The sequence below is a fragment of the Parasteatoda tepidariorum genome, chromosome 4 (genome assembly GCF_982258835.1).
Source record: "Parasteatoda tepidariorum strain Cologne lab strain chromosome 4, Ptep-v5.0, whole genome shotgun sequence".
NCBI lineage: Eukaryota > Metazoa > Arthropoda > Arachnida > Araneae > Theridiidae > Parasteatoda > Parasteatoda tepidariorum.
In genome coordinates, this window is record NC_141758.1 from 1575820 (window position 1) to 1591354 (window position 15535).

At 28.3% G+C, this 15535-nt stretch overlaps 1 protein-coding gene across 3 annotated transcripts in view; it reads right to left on the reverse strand.

Moving 5' to 3' along the window:
• The window catches only part of Fancm (FA complementation group M), a 76665-nt gene that overhangs the window by 30121 nt on the left and 31009 nt on the right, over nt 1–15535 (reverse strand). The window contains exons 1-7 of one of the 3 annotated variants that reach the window (XM_016048899.4): nt 15409–15519; nt 13453–13632; nt 11314–11644; nt 10229–10401; nt 9200–9277; nt 6488–6646; nt 282–525 (exon numbers count right to left, since the gene is read on the reverse strand). In XM_016048899.4, the coding sequence (XP_015904385.3) occupies nt 282–525; nt 6488–6646; nt 9200–9277; nt 10229–10401; nt 11314–11644; nt 13453–13605 (1138 nt within the window). In that variant the 5' untranslated portion in view covers nt 13606–13632; nt 15409–15519. Of the gene's footprint in view, nt 1–281; nt 526–6487; nt 6647–9199; nt 9278–10228; nt 10402–11313; nt 11782–13452; nt 13633–15408; nt 15520–15535 lie in introns of those variants that run through there. The other 2 variants (XM_016048898.4, XM_071181566.2) reach the window with 2 other exon arrangements.

Consider the following 15535-nt stretch of genomic DNA (forward strand, 5'->3'; position numbering starts at 1 on the left):
TTCACTATATCCACAAAAAATAACATGATACGGGTATAGCAAGACACGGGACCAAATATTTCGCTCACTATATCCAAGACTTCACTATAAACCGTGTTCGCTACAGCGGGGTTTGACTGTATTAGAAATATTCACCCAAGTTTTTCGATTTCCAAAACTCTCAGAGGGATGATGGTATTTTTACCAACTGTCGACCACAACCTGGGCTATTCACTTCTCGAAAACTAAGAGAGGATTGAAGTTTCTCTCTAATAATTTTTATTTCTTTGAAGGCTACATACCTGTTAGAAAGTTATAAAACTGTCTCGCACCATGAAGTAGCAGCAGTTCATATGCATGATACAAACTAATCAGCAGCGAAAAGTCGGCCATCGAAAGACCGAAAGTGAACTTATCGATGGAGGAAGGAGGGTGTTGAGCGAAATCCTCTCTCATTTTCAGAATTTGAAATTTTGTTAAAGATGTCGGGTTACGAGATGAAATCACACCCCTTTGGGTCAGCCTCTTCAAATAGATATTGATGATCTACAAAAAATAATCAATTGTAATAAAAAAACTGCTGGTCTAATCATTAGACTTTCTAGTAATAAGGGAAAAAACTTATTCCTTCAAAGGGTTCAAGTATATTTATAGCTCAAGGCAAAACTTTAATTTCATAGGTACAGTTCCAGAGAGAGATCAATTGGTAAAAAGAGAAGAAAATTTAAAAATAGAGCACAAAAAACCAAATTAAAAATAAGATACTTTAACATGCTTTTCTAAGCAGTAGAAAAAAATTATGATGCATTTTATCTTTGATAGTACTGTGCTTGTTTGTGAAAATTAATTTCTAAACTTTAGTTTAGAGTTACAATTAACAATAAAAACAATCTTAGCATCTTGAAATTTGGCAGAAGATCCAATAATATTTAGCCAATGAAAAATTAAACACTTCTTGATAAGATCTTTTTAGTATTCCTACCTGATGAGGGGAAACTTATTCTTCTCAAAACATGCAGCTTTATTTTTCTGTTATATTGTTTTGATAAAAATAAACAAGTGTGCAACATACTAATTTTAACTCTCTAATCAATTAAAGGTTTAATCCATCAAGATGTAGCGTAATCTTTTTATATTCATATGATTTCCAAAAGATTGATTTTCCAAAAAGGTAAAGGTTTTGATAAATAATGATTTTAGTAATAGACTTATCAGTGACAATCACTGTATCTGCTTTATACACAACTGGATCTACCAAAACATCAGTAGAATTCAATTATAAAGAATTGAAAAAGTAAATGCAAAATTTTTGCTTAAGAGCAGTATAATATTTTTTTAAATGTTTTTTACAATTTCAGGGATGAGATTTTTCCTCTTTTTAGCGGATTTCCGCTTTTTTCACTTTTATCTCTTGAATTTCAGCTTTTTTATCAAAAATTCAGATTTTTCTAAAAATTTCACCTTTTTTTTTAATAAGTATTCCGCTTTTTCAGAAAATTTACCGATTTTCAAAGGGAAACAGAAAATTCAAACTACATAGCTACCAATCCTTTCTCATTTTTACTTATTTTAGCTATTTTCTCCTCTTTTACTCGCAGCAGATAAGATTTTACCGAATTTTTTACCCGCCCTCCAGATAAATCCGATTTTTGTAGTTCAAACGACACTGATTCTGACAAGCCTTTTAGAGGTCCCAAGCCTGGAATCTGCTAATATCTCGATTCTTATTCACACAATTTTAATATCAAACATAGCTTTTCATATTTGCGTGTTGCGATTCTTATTCACGCGATTTGAATATTGTACATTGCGATTCTTATTTGCGAGATTTAAAAATCCGATATTGTGATTCGTATTTACACCTTTTTAAAAACCTATGTAGCGATTCGTATTCACGCAAGTTTAAAACTCAATGTCTTGATTTGCTCATGCAGTTTATAATATCAAACATTGATTTTCGTATTTATACGTGATTTTAAAATAAGGCATTGGGATTCACATTCACGCATTCTAAAAATTATGCATCATAATTCTTATTTATGCAATCTAAAAATTACGCATCATGATTTGTATTTACGCGATCTAAAAATTATGAATCGTGACTTGTATTTACGCGTTTTAAAAATTCTATATCCTAGTTTGTATTCTCTCATTTTCAAAACCATATATCTAGTTTCATATTCATGTGATTTAAAAATCCATAATTGTTATTCATATTCACGCAATTTTAAGATCAACTATCGAGATTCTTGTAAGATTCGAGATTCTTGTCTTTCTAACGACGATTATTAGTATATGTAAGTGTTACAACATCAGAGAAACTGGAAGGGAATATATTCAAAACTTGCATTCTGTGCTTGCAAAGAAGGAAAAATAGGATTTGTCACAAGATGTTTGAAGATAGACTAACGACTAAATATAGCAAACATAAAAGATATAGCAAACAAAAGCAATCACTTAAAAAGGGATTTAATTAAATTTTTTTTGTTTGGAAAAAGAGTTAATTAACTCATCATCAAAATTTTTTTATAATTGCTGTTATTTATGCTATAAAATGCAAAATTCTTATCAAATAAAAAACAATTATTTAAACAGTTGCTGATTGTCATGTAATTTTTCGAACTAAAATAGCAATTTTTGTATGTCAAGGAGTTACTATATATTTCTACTTCACTGTTATTGATATGTTTTTGAGAGGGCTCTAGTTAGATTAGACTATAATATGAACATAATGATTTGGTCCATTGTTAAAGTTTTTTTTCCAATATAGTTTAAAAAGTAATATTACTGATATATTTGCTATAAATCACATGACAGTATTTATTAAAAGAAATGAAATATTAATGTATATTCTCAGTAGTTTTAATTTGCTAAACCAGGTAGTTTTTCAAGTAATAATTGTCTCTTATGTGAACTGAGGAAAAATATAATTTCCAGCTTTACTTTTTCAAATGGTAATTTTTATTTTCACTAAATGTTAAGTATCAATGTAATCATTTATATAATAATAGATTAGTACACAGTTGTATGTCAACACATTATTTATTACCTTAAAATGTCTGGAATTTATTATTAAAGGGTTGCGCTTGCGTAAAATTTACTATCGTGGAAATTCAGATTTTTTGCCTTCTGGCTAATCTCATCCCTGAATTATAAAACATGCAGATTTATTCAGTATATCTAATTACCGTACATTCCGGCGCATAACGCGCCTCGGCGTATAGCGCGCACCCGTAATTTCTAATACTTTTTTTAAATTTTAAGATATACTCTTCGTATAATGCGCACGAAAATTTGGATTGTACATTTGCAATATCTCGTCTTTCAAGATCGTAAATAAAAAGTTTTTTCCTTATCTTTTGCAACAATAAAAGAATTGAATTTGACATGTATGTGAGGGTACAGTTGAAAGAGTAATAATGTGATTCTGAGATAATGAACTATTTATGTAATAGCGAAAATCAATAAAGTATATTGGTAAAGGAATGTTATTTCTTTAAAAGAAAAGTATTTTTCTATATTTAAGTTTTTTTAATCTATAATTTTTTATATTCGGCGTATACCGCGCACCCGTAAATTCCAATGTAATTTTTTGTATTAAAAGTGCGCGTTATACGCCGGAATATACGGTATGATAAAAAATAATGATTTAATAAAAAAAAATATTTATTTGCCTTGCGATTTTTTTTTTTAAATTATAAATTAGAAACATTTTTACTACAGTTACATCCAACAAGTTTAAATAAAAATTGACATTTTTTGTAAGACAATCTTCCTTTTGATTAAGTATACAAATTTAATTTTTTCGAAATGCCCCATTAAAAAGATATTTTACCAATAAAACATCTAGCAGATATTGAATTTAGTAAAAACTAATGAAATGTAATTAATCAATATTTTTCTTTAAATTTTGAATTTTCCAACATTATATTTTCCATATTTGTTTAATTGTTTTAAATAAATTAGTTCATCACGATTTTGCACATGAAATTTTTTATCGCAATTGTTTATAATATTGTTTTGTCATCGCATTGAAGAATATCAAAGTAATAGAAATCTTTTCAAAAAATTTTATTGTAAGTAAAACAGTAGTTTGTTGGTCAAAAATCCAGCCCAATACCTGGGCTGCTGGGTACCTGGCTGAAATTACTATTAGGTGTAATAAAATATGCTCAGTATTAAGGTTTAATTGGCACAGTTGATTAATATGAGAAATGGTGAAATCTTGTCATCACTGTAAACTCAGTCAACGATCACAAAGTCTGCTATAAAAGCTGCTTTAAATTCAAATTGTGGGGTATTTCTAATTCAGAGATTTTGAAAAAGTGAATAAACTAAATTGTAAGGGTGTATCTTTATATAACATAAAATCATAGAAGTCTGACTCCGTTTTCCATTGCTGTCGGCGCATTTTTATTGGCCGGAAAATCACGTGGTAGGATCCAGTTTTCCCTCATTCATTTCCATATTGTTTTGGTTGTCATCAGCACAAAATTAACAATAGACGTATAGGTATTGTTTTTCTTTAAATATTTTTGTATCCCTAATTTAAACTTATTTTCCAGTACTGCTACTATTAGCGAGAGTATTAAATTATGGTTGTGAACTCATCAAATTTGTTTGAACAATACAATGCTATAAGAATATAAATGTTATTTTAAAAAATGATTACTTCGAAAAATCCCTTCCGTTCACCAAAAGATCTAATATTTGGGTAAAGTAATATTTGAGAGTAATATTTAGACATGGGAAGTAGAGGCACAAGAGTAAGTAAATAGAATTCCTTTTAGTACATATATGTTAAGTGAATAATTTAACTTTAATAGAAAAATTGTTTTCTGCCAAGAAAAGACAATTATTGCGAAGCAAAGCAATAATCGGGGTTGGTGAGTGGCAGTGAACAGGGGGCTTAGCCCCCTAGTAATACATAAAAATCTTAACATTTTTCCTCCAATTCATACTTATTGCATTTTTAATTACAAACATTGGCACAAATTGGTTATTTAAATTTTTAACAAGCCAAACTTCAATTGCAAAGCCAAGTTTTAAAGAAAACAGAAAACAAAGGAATATTTTGAGCTGTATATCATAACAAACTTGCTTTTCTAATGATCTTTTTGGTTATTTTTTTAACTTATATTTGATTCAAACGAAGAGAAACTCATAAATCTCTCACAATGACCCCTTTATAAAACACATTTTAACTTATCTATAATCCAAAACCTGCAAAGAACATTTAAAAGTTATCTAATACAGCATAGCTACCAGTTTTCCGTAAAATTTTACTTTTATATTTAAAGTGGTAGTAAAATTTATGGTTCATTTTTTAATTGATTTCGAATACAATTTCATTCAAATGTCATTTACCTAGCACTTGGCAGAATCCTTTCTTTGGAAGGAGCAAAAGTTAAGAGGTCTAATCAGATTTGGTAGTCTGTGTGATCAAATTAAGGAGATGGAACCATATTCCACAGATAGAAATAACTTTCCTTTTTAACAATATTAGTCGTTAACTTCACCTTACTAAAATTAGCTGATACTTAATGCACTTATTTGTTACACAATGCTTTCGTTTGAAATACTGCATACAATAAAATACTAAGCACTATTGATTAAATGAAACTGATCCATACCCTTCTCAAGCACATAGTGTAAATGCTTAATCTTTCGAAGTGTTTACAATATCTGCTTGTTCAGCTTTATAAGAATCCACACATATAAATGAAATTCTAAATGTGACACATCAAACTAAAAACAAGAAATAAATACAAAATTCTCGAGATCAGGATCATCGATAGTCTAGATCGTTTTCAAAAAAATAAAAGTCAGTATTTTTGGTAGCAAAGCACGAGTAAATTTACTTATTTTTTTAAACACAAAAAAATGGTCATTCCTAAAAAAAATTGAAAAATAACTGTTGGGTTAACTTGTGCTTGGTAAACAGTAAAGTATTAAAAAGTCAAAATGATTTCAAGTCAATGATTTCAAGATTTTTAGTGAGTTAGATTTTAGTGGCAAGAAGTCAGCAGTAGAAAAAAACGTTAAAACGGAATAATTGGTATACAGCAAACAATATGATAGTCACTCATTTACTACTTTATAATTATAATTATTAAAACCTATTTTTTCTTATTAAATAGATATCTTTTTATCAAATATTTATTTGGCATTTATTTATCTAGATACAGAGATGCCAACTTGCTTCGGACAGCACATATATATTTTACAGTGGTAGTTAATCAATTTTGATTCTTAGTTTAATAAATTCAATTTAGTAGATTCTTATCCACCACTATTTCTAAATAATTCATAGGCTTATATATTTCAAACCTTTATCGTAATTATGTCATGCTATACCTTTTAAATAGCAAGCAAAAATAGTTAAATATTTGTCAAATTTACTTTGTAGTTAATTACCATTTTTTTAATTATTTTGGCGTGTCCGGAGCAGTTGGCATCTCTGTAGATATTCAAGGGTTTGACTAATATTTAAATATAAAAATCCTACATCTAAAAACCTGCTTTTAACTTCATTGAGTTGGTCACCGAGAGGAATCACAATCTTTTCTATGTCACGGACGTGTGTGTACTGCTTCACGTCTTCACTGTCTTCTGTTCTCAACTCAACATGAGAGATGAGAAGATTGGACAACACCAACTTCACAGCCTGTGTTAAAAAGAAATAATCAACAATTCAATACCAAATAAATATTGAAAAAACCAAAAATCATGTCTTTTTCAAATAAAACTAATTAAACCCTGTATTTTTTTAATTTATTTTTTTAACTTAGAAAACCACACTAGCACTGTCTGAATAGTTTATTCAAAAAAAATTATTTTCTTCCGGTAATCAATTGTTTGTTGTGGTCCAACAAAAACAAGGACACTGACCTTAACTTTGCTTAGATACTTAAAATATCTGTTTCAAAACAGTTTTAAGTATAGTAGAAGGCATAGGGCAAAATTTGGAAATTTTACTACTGGCCAATGTCCAATTTAGTGTGTTTAAAGCATTTTTTAAAACATGCAGCCACTTTTCCAAGAACTGAAATTTCTTTTGAATCATTTATTTTGATATCATTTATTTCTTTTGAATCATTTATTAAAATATGGTAAACTTTACTCGGTTTATTATTTAAAAAGAAGAAAAATTTTCATAAACAAGTGTGAAAAAATGCAATTTTCAGGATATAAAATATTCATAATAATTCTATATTTATCAAAAATAATCTTAAAAATGCACAAACAGTGCATTTTTGACAAAAAAATGCCATTTGTTATATTGATTTAACAAATTAACCGTTAATATTTTCCTATGATTAAAGCATAAAACAAGTGTAATTTTTATTTATTTATAGAAAAAAAGACACATTTAATTCATTGACTAGATATTGAAAGATGAATGAAAAATTAGTTTTCAATTTGTTCATAATAAGATAAATGTAGATGTTCTCAGATAGGAAAACTTCAACTCCGTCTAAAGTTAACAAGAATACCCAATTGCATAGACAAATATTCCACACTTTTGGATTGCACATGAGTTTTTTTTTTTTTTAATGTAAGTTTATAAATTTCTAATAAAAATATAATTAGATTAGTTTGTTAATGTGTAGGACTTACAACTAATATTACTAATTTAATTTGCTCATCTAAGTTAATTTGTAATTTTTAATCAATTCTAACATTAAATTCCTAATTAAAACATTAGGGAAAAAATGTTTGAAATTTAATTGTTAAAATATTAAATGAAAAATTACAACTGGAAATTGTGGTTGTAATAAGACAAACGTTAAAAGTAAGAATAAATCAAACAAAATTAAAAATAACCTGAAAAGTAACATTAGAAGATTCAATGTAAAATTGGAAAAAAGAAAAACAGAAATTCGGCTTTTATTGCTAAAAGTCTGATTGAAAAAAATAATAATGATAGTAGTAATAATAAGAAAAACAAAAATCTTTTTTTCAGAAAAATGATTCAATAGAAACAAGTAATGAAGAAATATTAACGAACTTTAGAGAAACTTTTGGGAAAGTACATGGCATAAATTAAATCCTAAAATAAAAATGAACTCCGCATAACTCCATAGTGGACCAAAAAAAAATAAATAATGGGGCAACATTTTACAAAAAAGTGGAAAATTTTTTGAAATCGTATACATACACCAGACTAATTTTAAAATAGACAACCTAAAAATGAGCATAATTTGCTGTCTGTAAGAAAAACAAATTTTATCGCAAAAGAGTAATAAAATATTTTTTTTTTCATTTCAAAATTACTTTTTAGAACAGAGAGCTTTAAAATTTTCAAATATAATTTTATCAATACTGAAGAACTCATAATCAACAGATAGATAAAACTGAAAATCAGAATGAAAGATTTTTCATTAATAAAATCAAGAATCAATTATTAACCCTCGCTTCAGCAAAAACAGATTAAGACCAAGAAGGAAGAACGGTTTATGTTCGTAAAAGCTGATTTGGAGAGTTAACGATTTTGTGCAAGGATAGAAAGAGTTTTTCCACAGTATGGCCTATCTTCACTGGGTAATAACACTGGGAGAGAATGGAGTTTTCACTTTATTGATTCATCAAAACTTGGTTATCATAAAATACAACTTGAGAATGATGATCCAACCATCACTTTTGAAAAAAATGGACATAAATCATTCTTCCCTCTAGGTCTTTAAATTCTAAAGAAAATTAACACATAATCTTGCTTAGAAGAAGTTTCGGTAAAATAAATTTATGATAATAATTAATTGCAAGTCTTTTCTCTATTGCCAAAACATAGAATCAGCAAGAACCTTACAGAGAACAATAATAATAATAAAATAAATTAACTTTGAAATAGTTGAAAGAAGGTATCATAAAAATAGGAAATAAAAATAATGTATCGATAAGTCAAAATAAATTATTAGCAAAATTATAATGAAAGATTACTTTATTTTTCTTTTGTTTCAAAATTTTTAAATAATTATTACAAAATGGATAGTGATTTTTACAAATTAACTAAAGAAAAATTTTAATAAACATAAGTTAGTATAAACTACAATTTAATTGCAATAAGTAAACAATAGCTTTACTACAGACATAGTTTTATAAAAAAAATTTGATTTGAAATTCTTTGCAGTATTTAAAATGTAAAAAATTGGTAATAGATAGAAAGAATGGATTTTTAATATATTTTGCTTATTTTTAGAATGAAAGTAAAATTATTTACCTGTATATCTCCCCCCGGAGTAGCTGTTAAAGCCAAAACACGGAATTGAGAAGTAAAAGCCTGAACCTCTTGAATCACCTGCAAAAATAATTTTAGTGAAAATTTAAAAATAAATTTTAAAAACATTTTGTATGATTTGATAATGATATTTAGTGTACAATAGTTGCTAGTTCGATAAAATACAATTAAAATAAAAGATAAAAATGTGTGAAGTAAAATGTCACAAAAAAAATTTAACACAAGGCTATTTTGCTTGCGCTAAGTTCATCAATTAACTATTTAAATGTCAGTTTGCGTGATAAAATTAAGAATTGTGCAAAGATAATAGCAAATTATTCTGACACAGATTTGTTTGAGCAATCAAATGTGAATGCCGTAAATTCAGCAAGTTACTTGACATAATAACTTTCATTAAATTTTCCCATCGTTCACATTTTTAAGACATTTGACAATGCATGACAAATAAGACTAATAACCAGAATGAATTACAATTTGTTACATAAATTTTACTCATAAGTTTAAAAAGAATGCTTTATTAGTGATGTATGTCAGTTATTTATTCTTCTTTTTTTTTTACTCGAATGTGATCAATTCATTTCATTTCAATATTCCCAACATGCATTAAGTAATCCAAACATTTAATCATCTCCTAACTTAATTATTTAGACCCTATATTTCAAACTGTTGTTGACATCCTCCCATATTTTGAGGGTTGAAAAATCTGAATTAAAAAGGTCAAACAGTATTTTTTTTTCTTTTTTTGCGTATGAGTTAGAAACTTATTTCAAACATAGCACTCAATTATTAACAAGTTAAAGGCGTTTTCTTTCTGTTATTAAGATTCATCTAAGATAACATCATAGTAAGGAAAATCTGATCATTAATAACAGTTTATTGACAAAAATATAATTTTTTAACCACAAATTTTATTGAACTCGAAAAAGGATTATAAAACACAAAAATAATATAGCCTTGCACACTAATCGTTTTTTAAAAAAATCTTAAGTGAAATAACTATAAAGCTTGTACCTGACAGTATGCATGGTTACCCAGTGATTTGTGGGCTTCATCTATCACAATGCATTTAATATTTGCAGCTGGGCAAATGTTTCTTGCAATGTCATTGCAGAGTACTTGAGGTGTCAAAAAGAAAACCCTCTTTCTCAACCACAACCGCTTTCTCTCCTCTGGCTGAGTCGCTCCTACAACAAACAATAATTGAAAATTAAACAAAACATTTAAAATGCGACATGATTTTCCTATAATCCTATTCTATAATACTGATAATAAATTAAAATAAAATATTACACTGCTCGTGGAAATATCCTACATGACAAATTATTGCTAAATCAAGCTCACCACCATACCATCTAAATTGATAAATGTTCAGAGACAAAAAAAAGGATACCCTGAATAAATTTTGATCTAATGATTTATCCTAAAACTTTGAATGGTATGATCATTCAGAAAAAGTACAGTTTTGTATCTGATTTCATAACTTAAAATTAATGTTGTCAGCATACTTAAGGTTAAGCTCTTAAACCATTAAGATAAGAGTCCTAGTACATGATAATTGAACAAAGTTATTTAATATGTTCCCTTTTTTGCCTACAGTACACATAGGGAGGACTTATGGAAGGAAACACGCTGACTCGAGAGAAAAATTCCAGGTTACCGTATTATGAAGACCGGAGATTGTAAACAGAAGTGATATCTGTTTTAGTTTTATAATTTTGCTTTCATTATTTGGTCTGTGTTTTTGCATAGAATAGTAATTTTTGTTAAAATTCACTTTATTAATTTGCTTTTTTAAAACAATCCAACAGAGGTATGTAAACAGACCATTGAAAATGTGTATGGGCTAGTAATGCTTTCTAGTTACTGGTCCTTCGAACCAGTAACTAAATTTTCTTAATTCCGGCCCTATTTCAATAGATCATGCCTACTAAGAATCAATATACATTTACCTGGCTTTTATGAGCCTTATGTACAAGGGAGTAAACTAAATGAACTCCAAAACTGCAGATTGCATACTTCAAAAGAACACAATGGAGTTCTTATTTCTTAAAAAGCAAATGAACAAAGATGTTAAATAGCAAATGTGGGTAATTTACCAGTCATCTGAGTAGTATCTTCTTTAGAAATTCCAGTAATCTTAAAGCAGGCATCTATTTGTTGCGCCACCAAGGGCCTCGTGGGTGCCATGAAGATGACCTTTCCTTTTGGGTACCACCTGTAAATGTTGAACATGACAACAGCAGCGATGAAAGTTTTCCCCAAACCAGTAGGAAGTATAACTAGAGTGTTCTTGAACAACGCTTCTTGCACAATCGAGAACTGATAATCTCTCACAGGGTAGTTGGTGGGGTAAATCCATGTTTTGCCAGCATCTGCATCAAATCCAAAAGAATCCAGCAGAGGATCTCTTTTGGATGTGGAAGGAGTCTGAAATTCAAAAGGAGAAACATTTATTAAATAATTAACATAGATTTATTTGTTTTTAAATTAATAGGGAATTCATACAAATTCCATGAAAACTTTTTCAATGTTTAAATAACTTATTGTAATTTTTAAATCTTTGACTGGAAATTAATTTATTCATATAACGACAAAAGAATAATTTATAAATTGCTTTTGTCTTTTAAACATTTTGTCCCTTTGCGCATGTCATTGAATGAGATTTATAATTTGCTGTAGTTGCTATATGATTTAAAATAATATTTTATTTTGATTGTTTACATTAAAATTGTCTCATTTTGAATCATATCATACGATCTTTTTAGTCAACTCAGTATAACTAATCTACACAACAAACTTTTAAAGAAAAATTAAGAACTTGAAAGTAATTTCTAGTTGAAAGAACTTATTAAGAAATCAGAAAGATTTGTTTAGAATTGTCAAGAGAGTGGGAAAAAAGGACACAAAGTTTGAATACATTTTATGAATCCTATGCTCAACCTGTTCTAGATTAGGATGGAGAAGTACTGGCTACGACGCTTGTCAGTCTTTTCAAAAATTTGACGAGGTCAAAAATAAAGCCCTAAGACTTATTAACACTACAGCCTGCTCTAGACCAGCACATAAGATTTTAAAATTATAGAATTATGATTAGGGTCTGTCCAGGCATTTTGTGAAAGGTCCTGTTTTTGTAAAATTGTGAAAAAGGGGTCCTGCTATTGCAAAAACTTTTTCGAGGAGTTCTTAAATTGTAAATAAATACAAGATTATGCTCAACACTGTAAAATTATAATACAAAAAAATAAAATTTTCAAAAATAAACAGAAATTGCTGCTACTAAATTAGAGATGCAACATGCAAATATTTGGAATTTAGCCTATACTGCTGATGCAGAATATTCATTTAGGACGAATAAAGGAAGAAGCGTCTGCCGAAGACAAAACTTAGTTCGTTTACATCCGTCTTTCTTGCCCCCCCCCCCTCCTGGGAAGGGTTTATTCGATTAACAAAACAATAATGAAGATAAACAAATTTGTGAAAGGTGCAATTAAAAGATAAATTATTTTGTAAAGGGTCTGATTAAAAGATAAATTATTTTATGAAGGGTCCGTGTTTAATTTAAAATATTTTGAGAAGGGTCCGTTTTTATAAAAATATATTTTGTGAAGGGTCCATTAACGGACCCAAATTTCTTCTAAACAAACCCCTGATGATCATTTTAAAACCTTTTTATAGAATATGTAAATTTAACTGAGGAATTAATTTTAAGTTTAATTATTTCTCTTTGAAAAATAGATTTCTTTTTAATCAAAATTAAGGTCCATTTTTGGGAGATATAATGCTCTTTTCAGTTTTATCACCCTGCCCTATTTAGGATCAAGATTTAGAATGTACCCTAAAAATGTTTTGATTAAAAGTTATAAACAAAAGTGTAAAAATTGTGGTTAAAAATATAATTTTAAAGTTACCCCTTGCTGAAAGGCTTTAGTAACTAAGAAAAAATATTTAGGTGCCATTGACACCCAACTGTTATATTCTAATTTCTAACCTTGGTCTTCACTCACTACACAAAAATATCTTTAACTTACTTAACATAATAAATAAAAACTACCTTTAATATCTTATCATTAACGAAAATTCAATGATAAGATATGAATGAGTACCTATACCAATTTTAATGAAATCATTGAAATTGGCCAAAAATTACTAAAAATAAAAAGGAGAAATTTAAATGTATAATTATTTGTTAGTAATGTTAATTCAAACTTGCTTAGAATTTTATAAATGTCTCTTACCTGGAAAGCATTTTGGTTGTCAGGACTAAAACATGTAGTTATCAAATTGTGAGTTTTAAGAGGCGTTAAAACAGCCTTATCATCATTAGAAGTTGAGGCGCTTTGAGAACTTTTATTCCAACTTTCAAATAGAGTCTTTTGTTTTACATTCATGATTTTAAGTCATTTCAGATAAAGTAACTAGAAGAAGAAAAAAAACATTCATTATTTTCAATGCATTTAAAAATATTTAATTAAATTCATTTATTGTTGATCACTGAAATTTTTATAAAAATCAACACATAAGTTATGTCAAGTTTGTCTTTATATTCTGCATTATCATAAAGCAAAAATGACCACAAAAACAAAGTGGTTTTTAAAAAAATTGTGAAAAGAACCAATATTAGCATCTTTAAAAAAGAATCCTAGAGGGTGAAAAATAAAGACGACATCCCAAATATGTTTTTGAAAAAATAATTAGCAGTCCTATAAACATAAAAATAGGATTTCCATTTGTGGTGCTATCTATACCTCTTTATACGATGATATTAATTAAGAGCTATTTAATAAAATGCTAATAGTTAACAAAAACAAACAATTCTTTGTTAATTAAAAAGTAATAAAAGATGGTAGGTAGGTACTTTATTTACATCGCACTAGAGTTGCGCAACGGGCTATTGGTAACGATCTGGAAAAAATCCCTCAGGATCGTCCGAAGACATGCCAGCACAATTTCCATCCTCTACAGATGGGATGGTTCCCATGCTGACGACCAGCGCACAAAGTCTAGCACTTTACATTAGAAAAGCGCATCCTCGTTCCCTATGGAGACTGATCTAAGTGGTCACCCATCCACTTACTGACCACAGCTCAAGATGCTTGACTTTGGTGATCTACTGGGAACCGTGTCTTTTCGATCAGTCCACAGCAGGACGGTAATAAAAGATAAAAATGATCCTAAAATATGATTTCTTTTAATGTTCATCAAATGTACTCAAACCATGCAATCTGCACATAATAATCATGTAATGTACTAAAATCATATAATCTGCACGTAATAAACATAGCTTTATATAATGTAGTTTATCAAATTGATTTAAAGCCCAGTAACTTTACAGACGTATTAAACAATGTAAAATATATATATATATATATACATATGTTTTTTTTTGGGGGGGGGAGATGGAAGTGGTTGATTTCTGTAATAAGTATCTATATCAAAAAATTACAAAATTTTGCCGCCTTTCTGAACAATCATATACAAAAAGCTAATATACGGAAATCATCCCAAAAAAACACAAATCAAAATAAAGCTCATATACTCAGGGCCAACAAAAAAATTCATATTCTTCTTTCTATTACTTCAAATTAAACATAGCAAATTTATTTCGCACCAAGGGAATAAGCGTGAAAAGGTAGCGAGACAGAAATATTTGCATAAAAAGTGCTAAGCCAGAAATTTTTTTTTTAATTCAATTAAAATTTGCAATATATTGTTCTCACATGCAATATAATATACATAACATTGTATCAAATCTAGCATAAAAGCTAACATATAGATTCATGAGTGAAAAAACATACAACACTTCGAAAATTTATTTTTACTGTCTCAATTTTTCATTGTTGAATATGAATCAAGCACATTTCGTCAACAATGGAAAAGAAGGGGACCATTGCAAGCAAATTGGGCTTTATTAGGTATTTTGTAATAATTGACACAAAAAAAAACATTCATCAAATTATTCTTAAATCCAAATACTAACAAAGTAAACTGAAATAAAGATAAATAGTAAAAAAACATTATTTAAAGCAGTATATTTGTAAAGCATTTCGCTATTATATAAAGTTAAGATCTCTTTTGTACGAAATTTAGCCTCTTATAAATTATAGCTAGTGTTGACATGAGAAAAAATTTTGACCAGACATTCGAATTTAGAAAACAAGATATTATTTAAACTAGATTAGAGATTATTATACTACAGATAAATGATTCCTTCAATTCAAATTTCTCCTTCATCTCTAAGGTAAGGTTTCAAAGTTTGAATAGTTTGTTTATTTACAATTTCAAATTCATTTATAAGTAAAAGTTGGGGTTAATCAGAAA